Source organism: Belonocnema kinseyi, chromosome 7 (genome assembly GCF_010883055.1).
Source record: "Belonocnema kinseyi isolate 2016_QV_RU_SX_M_011 chromosome 7, B_treatae_v1, whole genome shotgun sequence".
Lineage (NCBI taxonomy): Eukaryota > Metazoa > Arthropoda > Insecta > Hymenoptera > Cynipidae > Belonocnema > Belonocnema kinseyi.
In genome coordinates this window covers 78,612,749-78,622,758 of record NC_046663.1, presented here as the reverse complement: position 1 = coordinate 78,622,758, position 10,010 = coordinate 78,612,749, and the positions used below count along the sequence as shown (strand labels likewise).

Genomic DNA, 10,010 nt, shown 5'->3' with positions numbered 1-10,010 from the left:
GGGCGCATACTTTGAATAAAATATTTGTTATCATTCTCTTGAAATAAATGTGTTTTTTTCTTGAAAAAATACCGGTTTCATATGTATACACCTGGTAAGGCTCATTATTTTGGTTGAAAATTGAACTATTTCATTTTTGGTTGAAAATTGAACTGTTATTTTTCGTATAAAATTTATGTTTATTAGTATAAAATTCTGCTATTTGGTAAGAAAAATGGAGAATGCTATGAAAACGCGTAATTGGAATTTCTCAGCAGACAGCAATGTGATGCTTATAAAATTTAAAACTACGAAAGAAAAAGTCATCAGTAAATAACATAAGTTTTTTCTCTTCAAAATGAATGTCTTACACTTTTACTTCCTAAGGTACAATTGAAAAAAGAGCGAAACGTTAAAAACTGAAAGCCTTGGTAATTAAATTCTTTCATATTCAAAATGGCAAAAGTGTAATTAAATCAGATACAAACTTCGTAAATTAGGCAATTTTTAGGTATTACTGTTTAAAATCAAACAGTTTCTATGCGGGACTTCTCGCTTATCAACGAAGTTAGGCAGCCATTGGCGTGGGTTTTCTCGAATAGTAGCCATAGTACTAAAATAATACTACTTCGTATTAATTGATCACTCTTCTTCCTTTAAAATTTAAAAAATCCAAGACAGTTTCATTTATAAATATTTTACAATTGCATATTTTCAAGTAAAAGCCTTTATAGTTCTAATTGAATTTTATTATCAATAAAAGTTGAAAAATTTATATCGTTAGGCCTATAAACTTAACTATTACTTTAAACAATGTAAACATAAACTGCTAATTTGAATTATCTCATAAATAATTGAAGAATTATATATGTTTTACGTTAGTGCTTTTCGCTAAGAAACAGTTCATAAAGTTTCGAAAAAGGCTTACAATTTTTTTATAAATGTAGGTTGTATTAGCCTTTTTTTCAGTGAAAATTAGCATTTTAAATCAAAAGTTGTCATCAGGATTCACAGGGTTTAACAATTTTAATGCTAGTTTTTTATACCGGAAATGTGCGTTATAATAAAAAATGATTATAGATTATTAGATATTTCAGCTTTCAGAAATTTATTATAGTTTGAACAAGATTTTCAATTTCTGAATATTAAAGTTTCTTACAAGAAATCTGTTATCTTAAATAAAAATAATTAGAATTTAAGTCCTTAAACTGAGAATAAATTAAAATTTGAATTCTGCTTTAACTTTCAACATTCAAATTTAATATGAAATTCTTGGAAATTAAAAGCAGCAAAATAAAAAAAGCAGAAAGAAAAAGAAGGCAACCTCCAAATCCCCTTCCTTATTTTTTACTTGTTTTTTTTTTTAAATCAGAAATTTCATCGTGGAATTTTGTTTAATTTCCCCGAATTCCGTAGCTCAAATTTATTAACTTCACTACTTTTTATCAAAAATGAAACTGATAAATTATGTGTTTAACAAAAATTTTGTATTAATATTAATTTTATTTTTTTAACTTTAAAATTACATTAGAAAAAAATAAAACAATAATCGCATATGCAGCGCGCTTGTTAGTTTTCTAGTAATTTTAAACTACAATTATACTATTTCAAAATATTTGAAAAGAGGGTAATCAAAATTGGATAGATTAAAAAAATAGTAAAAGTGAAAGTTTTAAAATGGTATACTTTGAAAGTGAAAACGTAAGTGCAGTGAACATTGTTAAATAAAAATCAGATATCTTATAAATTTAAAACTTAACATTCTGTTATTCACAATAGAATTTTTTCGTGGCACATAAAGTAATATTTTTAAACATAAATAACAGAAATTCTTGATCCAATTATTATATTCCATACAAATGATTGTTTGGAGATACTTTATGATTTTTTAAATATACAGTGAAGTTTTAAAATCAAGTTTCGTAATATTGTTGAGGCCATATCATACTATCCACAAAATAATTTTTCGATATATATTGTGCAACAACTGACGTCCAAAGGAATGAGATATAGAGTTACAAATTTGGAAAATTAAAAAGGTACCATAATGAATGTGTATATCTTCCTTCATTTCTCGAAAACAACAAAAATGTTTAAACAATTTTTTTTCTCATGTCAAAATTTCAGGGGTATAAAAAAAGAAACGTTTATTAGTGCCTTTTATATTATTTCTCATTTTTTAAACTCGATATCTTAATTCGCCGTCGCAAAACATGTCGAAAAATTAGCAGTATGACATAGACTTAAAAGTATATAGCATATTTTTTTAATGTTCTTTTTCAGCAAAATATGAATTGAGACATGATTGCGATTTGTTAATTTGAATCAATGATCTGATAATATATTATTATTAAATTATTAAATTATTATTGGATTGAATTACGAACCAAAACTGTAATACCGACAAATTTAGCTTCCGAGTTCCTAACCGGGCTGTTTGGTGGCGCTTTTCGATAGTAAACTTGCTCGACAGTCGCTGTAGTCCTGTAGATCGCATTTAATCGCATTTGCTCCCCAACGGTTGAGCGCGCGTACAGTTTGTAGTTGTTCGGTTTCGTGATACTTTTTTTTAAACAGCTTGCATGTTGTTTTCATGCTGTCGTTCTATACGTCATGTTGCTTTCGACCCGTTTTCGACTTTCTTGAAGGATTTCGTGTGTTTACGAGTGGTGTTGAAGATAAAAAAGGTGCAAAATCGGAGTTGTGAAAGATTTATTACTGCTGGGTGAGCTAGATCGTGTCAAACCTTGTTTATCGCCGTCCTTTTGTTTCTCGCCGCATTTTGCGGAATCCTTCCACATCCAAAGAAACATCTAGCCTCAAGGTGAGTTTCTCTTTTAACCGGTAAATGCAGTGATTGGTAGTGATAAGACATATTCTGGTTACCGTTACTGTTATCTTGCTTATCAACTTTATTTGCCGTGCATGTCGAAGCAGCCACCTGTTGGTTGCAAGAATAATGTTATGGCTATGTCCAGTCTAAACGAAAGGATAGCACTATTTGTAGTTCTTAATCTGAAAATCAAAGCACTGAAGATAAAAAAGCATCAGTACATTTTTTAAAATACATATTTAACTAAACAACTATGACAATTTAAACGGAGTAGTTTTTCACTTATCTTTTTGTTCTGTTATAACTTGAAAGAAAAACATAACCTCAACTATTTTAATGTTACTGATTTTTCAGAACATGTTATTTTTGCATTCTCTATTGAAGACAGAAGTTAAAAATTATTGTTACTTTTGTTACTACGTTAGCTTAAATGTGGGTATGTCACGATATCAGAATGAGCATATTTAACTCACCGTTTAGGTGCTTTTAAACATACAAAAGGCCCGAAACACTCCTTTGACAGAAAATAAAAATAATTTTATCAAAACCCTACCCTTTTCCAACGTTTCGTGGGGGGCGGGAAGGCATCCCTATGACTAGTAAGAAGAATAATGTTGGTCAAATCACTACCCATTTCCAACTTCTCGTTAAATATGATCATTGCGATATATCGTGACAGACCCATATTTGAGACATCATAGTAACAAAAGTAACAATAATTTTATATGTTTGTCTCATCAAACCAATCATTATAAAATTATTATGATTCAATAAAAAAGTATATGTATTTTCTTTTTTTTCGGATTTTTAGCAAAAAGTGGCTCATTGTAATATTGCGAGGTTCAATTTTTCTGTTCTCAGAACAGAATCATTTTTGTTGTATCAAATTATTTTTACTCTCATTCAGTATTCCCATATCTCAGGAAAAAGTTATATTCCAGACTTTAATTACTCTCTGCATTTTTCTTAATTTTTTTATATCTTAATTAATTTTGTTTTATTTTCACATTGACTTCTTCTAAAGTTGTAGACAACCTAGAATTGGGAAATAAATATTTCGTTTATTTGCACGTTCTGAGCTTTAAACACTCGTTTGAAACTTATTTTCGAATATTTGTAAAACATTCAGTTTTGAAAAATTATATTTACGACTTTTAAGTCTTTAGGTAATTTGAATTGATTGAACTTAGAGAGTTGCAATATTTACGTCTAATTTGTATAAATTTATGTATTTAATTCAGAAATTAAAAAAGTGCAGTGTTAGGTGTAAATTTGAAGAACGTTAAAGAGTTTTTAGGAAATGTAGGATTGCAAGATAGTTGAAGAAATAAAAAAATTGAATACGAATCGAATCTCTTTATTTAGTGAATACCTGTATTCGTTGAGTATACAAGGAAGCTTTTACTTTTGAGGATTCAGAGTTTCGCCCACTCTTATAAAGTATTTTCAGGACTCCAGACAATACTGACCAGTTCAGAAGTGAGCAAACGGACTTTGTGGTTGTCTGCATTTATGCATGTCTTATCTGCGCTGCATTCCTCGTTTGCCTTCACCCTCTAAGTAGAAAGGAATGGAATTCGAAGATGTGTACATTCGGGATACTCATACAGCGAAAATACATCGTTTAATGTCTCGTTTCTCACCTCCTCTTACTTGCCATCTTCTTGTGTCTAGAGGAGGAATACTATTTTGATCTCAAATTAGGCAAAAAGTCGAGTATATAATATACATTAGGGTGACTCATTTGATAAGGCAAATAAGAAATAATTTTCTAATCTGAAAACGCATACTAGCCTAAGTTGTGCCTTTTTCGTCAACAAACTCTTGAACAACAGAAAATACAAAATATTATGTGATTTAGAGGTCTCCTAATTGAGTTTTGCCCTTTTTATTGTTTTTTCTTTATTAATATTTGAAAATACATTTGTTTAAATTCGTCGACATATAGAATTATCCCCTTTTACATTTTTATCATTGTACATTATTTAATTAACATGTTGACATTCATTTTTAAGGCACATAATTTTATTTTACTTGTTTCACTTTATTCTATCAAAATTTGACATACGGTGTGCACATTACTAAATACAATACGTGAATTAAAAAAGTTAATTTTTATGGAAAAGAAACTGTTTATCATGCCAAGAGCATTGTAACTTGGAGTTAACCCTTCGTCACAGGTGGGTTGTTTGCAACCCAGTCAAATTTTCCCGCTTATGTATCTCCGAAACTCAAAGATGGCGGGGTCCCCCCCCCCCCTACATAAGCTTCTTGGCATTGGGAACTGAACTGCAAACGGAACATTCAATTGATCATTGTGTTTCCGAGGAAGAAAGACTTCAAATAAAGCTTGTGCCTTAAACGGCCCACCTGTGTAACCGCGTTAGTGTGAAGCGAAGATTTGGATGACTCCTCATTTGCAGATGTATATCTACGAAGTTAGAAAAAAGTGTGCGATATGCCCATCTAAGGATGATAAAAAAACGTCGCATTTTTGCGCGATCTGTAAAAAGCCGGTGTGTGAAAGATTACTATATAATAAATAAATATTGATTGTTGAAAGAAGAGCAGATTTTTCATTCATTTATTATATCCCAAGTGCGAATTGCCGTAGCTGAATACACGGCCCAGTGTTGGTCCAATTTTGGCAGCCATAGGTCGGCTAAAGTTATTGGGCCCAGTGTTGAGCCAGTGCTGGCAGCCTATGTTGGCTATTTATATTTGCCGATCCTCCACCGATGCTTGGCCCAGTATCGGCACTTTATTGCGCCAAGTATCACTTTTAGTACGGGGAACCGTGTTTCATGAGGATCAGCCAAAGTCTGGCCCAGTGACGGCACATTACTGGGCCAAGTGTCACTTTTACCACGGCAAACCATGTTTTATTTAAATCGGCCCAATGTTGAGCCAGTGCTGGCAGCCTATACTGGCTATTTATATTTCCCGAGTCTCCGCCGATACTAGACCCAGAATCGGCACTTTGTTTCGCCAAGTCTCAGTTTTAGCACCTAATAAATAAATCTTACATGAAAGATAAAAAAAATTTATTGAAAAATTGTCAAAGTTCACGATGAAATTTGTGAAGTTCTGTCATTAAAAATTTTTAATGTTTATGAAAAATTACATTTCCTGTCATTCCAAAAAGTTGTAAAGCAGGCAATAGAATTAGGTATATAGATGTAGGCTCGATACTCCGTAGCGTTAGAAATTTTATTTGTAATATAATGTTCAAAATGAAATATATGTCTTCAATCTAAACAGGACTATTAATATTTATATTCAAAGTACTCGCAATCAATTAATATTTATTTTTTAAATATCTTTTTTGTCATATGCTTAGACCGTAGCCAATGTTGGGCCGACAATAGCAGCCAAGCCCTGGCTGCCAAGTCAAGGCCATAGTTATCAATCCGGCAATGGCGCGACGATGGCAGCTAGGTTTGGTCCAATACTAGTACCCAGTGTTGGACCGACAATGGCAGCCAAACCTTGGCTGCCAAGTGCAGGCCATAGTTATCATTCCGTCATTGGCGCGATAATGGCAGCCGAGCTTCGGCAATATTTTTGCCGACTATGGGCCAATCTTGGGCCGTATGTGACTTTGCACTTGGGTTGTAAAGGCGTAAAAAATATTAAAGTTGCAGCTAATATAAAAATGGCATCGTATCAACTTTATGCAGGATAAATACCCAAGTGCGAATTGCCGGAGCTGAATACACGGCCCAGCGTTGGTCCAATTTTGGCAGCCAAAGGTCGGCTAAAAATATTGGGCCAATATCGGCATTTTAATCGGTCAGGATTATAATTTTCTGACAGGTCATGATTTGATCTTTAAAAACCTAAAATACAGTTTCTTAATATTTATTTATTGCAGAGTTATGACTTTGTCAACCATTTTCTCAAGTTTTTGTTCATATTTCGATTAATGTTTTGTAAATAGTTACATATTTGATTTTAAAAACAGTTGGAACATGTAGTAGAAACTCCGAGAAATACACATGAATTTTTATAGATTTTTTTAAAGCTTTCAAGATAGAAAAAGAACAACCGGGCATAAACGACCCCCCCGTGCGACGGAAAAAAATGGGGGGGGGGGCTGCTCAATCAAGCATGACAAATGGCTCGGCGGTCGAACTCCCCACACTTTATTTGCATCAGGTTACGTCATCCTTACAAATTCAACAGAAATTATTTTTGTGGGCCTGTATGTTTATGTTCGGACGGTCTGGATTTAGTTTGAAGGTTACTGCAAGCGAGACCCGAAACCGATATTCAATAGTTTTGTTCGAACTCTCATTTTTTAATACAGCAGGAAAAAAAGTAGTTAAAATTGTAGTTAAGGTTTAGCGTAGTATTTTAGCATGGTAAGAATTTTTTTTCTTTCCGTCACGATATTTTAAAAAAATTATTATCATTTACTGAAACAAATTTTTGTTGTAGCCTTTTCACCGAATAATCGTATAATAATTGGTTCGTATCAAACATTTGTCATTCTTATATAGCTTACACATATCTTGGGACCAATTTTTCATTTTTGTGAAATATTGAAAGTTCGATATTTAATCGCTACCGAAAAACGATTTTTAAAACCTGTTAAATTTTTATCTCAAAATTGTTGGACGATTTTATTGGATTGGTTCCCTTTTTTAGATTAAAACGTTTTTACCCTCATTCGGAAACTCAATATCTCGGGAACAAGTTTTTTTTTTTTATTTAAACGAAAGATGACATTTTTTTATCGCAATCCGCATCTCGGAAGTTGACTTCCGTCGTATCTGTAAATGGCGATTTTGAGTATACAGAATGTTTTTTCGCTCTCTTGAAGCATTGTGATTTTGTTGGATATCTAGTTCTGTACTGCCGCCCTTCGATTCGCCAGTTGAATTTTTAATTTTATAAAAATATATATTTGAGCTTTTTAAAAATTGGCACTAACTATCTCTTGATAAGTTTAAACGTGCTGCTTTTGAGTTTAAAAGTTAAAAATCATGCTTTCAAGCGTTATGCTTGGAAGCATGAGCATTAAATAAACGTAAATGATGAACTTTCCTTATTTGAAAATGATCCAAGTTTAAACGAAAATAAATATTTTTAACCCAGATTCCGAAGCCTTCAAAACGGAATGACTATTCAAAAAAAATTGTTTTAGCTTTAAAGTTTATTTTCATTGCGCAAAGAATATTTGAAAAACATTTAAAATGATGTACTCTATATTCCCAAATAAAAGTTCTGCTTTGAATAATCCAGTTTCTGATGTTGCTTTTTTTTCATTGGCTTTAAAAATTTGATGCGACTTTTTGTGGAATTTTTTTCAAATTTCATAAGACTTTCTTTGTAATTGTATGCGACTGTTCGATCCGAGCACTGTTTGTGAATAACAGTTTATGCCCCATGGAAAAATGGTCAATATTATCTTTTTTCTTCAAGGTAGAACACTTTCTAATTTTACTGGCAGTTTTCCTCTTTTTATTGCGCTATATATTATATTGAATATTTTAAGATTGTGTTCTTTTTTTAAGTAGAGGTTTCAGGCAGAATGATTAGTAATCGTGCATTGTCGAGATTTTGTTCACAAATTTTGATCAAAAACAATTTAAAAGAAAAGGGTTTATAATCATTTTTGAAAGAAGAATCTCTTGAAAATTTTCAACTCGATCCAGTTATTTTCTACCTTTACAAACGGTTTAAAAGACTCATAATTCTTTTATTTTAAAAACATTTGTAATGCAAATGCAGAGGCAAATGATGAGGTTCTGAGCATATAAAATGCAATAATATTGAATGTTACTGAAATCTCGTGAGCGAATCATTTCGAATGGGGTTTATACTGGAGCATTGCGCCATGGCCTTGAAGTTAGCTGGACCAGTGGAATGTGATCTCGTCTCAAAGTATAGCACTTCTTTGTCGATTTCCTCGGTAATTCAATTGAAGATTTATGATCGTTTTAAATCGAATCTAGGCTTTATACCCTCACCTCAAGATTTACAAAACCAATGTAAAGTTAAATTTCCCTTTCTTGTCCGTACAATCCCTTTTTCCACGGCCTTCTGTTTTTATTACGTGCTTCGTAAACAAAGGTTTCACAACTCTCAGGCCTTATCCCCACTATCTTCTGCAGACGTCAGACTATAGATAGCTCTTTAAAAAAGGTGGGTTTAAAACTGCTTAAAGGTACTTTCACCCAAGTAAATCTTTCATTATCATATGGTTTTACCAATTTACCAAAAAATCGATCAATTTAATTCAAGATTGTTTTTTACTAACTTTGTAAAATAGAAAGTATTTCATTCTCCTGTCTATCATGACAAAAAATTGTTTTCTGCCCTTCAGATTCTAAAGAGGAACTTGTATATTTTCTTCACTCATATATGATATTTATAAATATATCTTAAAGGAATGGTTAATACTTAACATCAGCTTGTCATTGATTTAATTGTTTATAGAAATCTCTGAGATGGTGTTAACCATTTGTTCGAGTTTTGTAAAAGAAGTTGAATTAAATGAGAGTTCCTGATTGTTCCGAAAAGTGATTTTGAAAACCTTGAGAGGTAGTCGCAACTAAAGACTGCCCGGATGTATGTATATCCCGCGGCGATGCTCCTCGCGAATAGTACAATGAATTGTGTAATCTCTGCGATACGTAACGAACAAACGCTTTTATGGCAGGCGTGCCTCGATCCAATATTACGTATTACTTCGTCAGGAAACGAGGAGAGGTATCGTGCGACCTGGTTTAGGTGCGCCCTGAAGGCGCCTTTATAATGCTGCAACATCGAAATGTCACGACCTGATCTCGATACTGCGTACTGGATTAGTGTATTCCTAGATAACCACATAATAGCTTAGTCCAACTTAATACCTTTTAAAATTTTGTTATTATGTTTGGTGGTCAATCTACCCTAATTTATTTATTTTTCGGAAAAAGAAATTCCCTATTTTTGTTTCAAATCTGGCAGTATTAACCCGTGCCCCACTCTCTAAATATGAATTAGTGAAAAATTCACTGATTGAAATAGTAGTTAAAAATTTCACATTTCATTTCACATCAGACATTTAAGTGATTTCAGACTTGTTCATTAATCAGTTGAGTAACACCAGAATAAATAATGTGAAGCATAAGGGCCATCCATATACCACATGGACAATTTTTCACCACTTTTTGAGCCCCCCCCCCTCGTGGACAGCCGTGGAATTTGG

At 32.5% G+C, this 10,010-nt stretch overlaps 2 protein-coding genes and 1 long non-coding RNA gene across 4 annotated transcripts in view; 1 reads left to right on the top strand and 2 right to left on the bottom strand.

The window, feature by feature from the left end:
* The window catches only part of LOC117176051, a 3,534-nt gene extending 1,039 nt beyond the window's left edge, over positions 1 to 2,495 (bottom strand). Inside the window, exon 1 of the long non-coding RNA XR_004467576.1 lies at positions 2,367 to 2,495. This is a non-coding gene — a long non-coding RNA (uncharacterized LOC117176051). The remainder of the gene's footprint in view (positions 1 to 2,366) is intronic.
* Positions 2,496 to 2,506: 11 nt separating this feature from the next.
* LOC117176050 (dentin sialophosphoprotein-like) overlaps positions 2,507 to 10,010 on the top strand; it is a 209,391-nt gene continuing 201,887 nt past the window's right edge. For both annotated transcript variants that reach the window (XM_033366043.1, XM_033366042.1), the window contains exon 1: positions 2,507 to 2,803. The gene's annotated coding sequence lies outside the window, so the exon portion shown is untranslated. The remainder of the gene's footprint in view (positions 2,804 to 10,010) is intronic.
* Positions 2,720 to 4,322, bottom strand: LOC117176523. The gene is made up of 2 exons (XM_033366777.1): positions 4,185 to 4,322; positions 2,720 to 2,920 (listed from the first exon to the last, which is right to left on the bottom strand). Exons 1-2 carry the CDS (start codon positions 4,320 to 4,322, stop codon positions 2,720 to 2,722), a joined length of 339 nt encoding a protein of 112 aa, XP_033222668.1.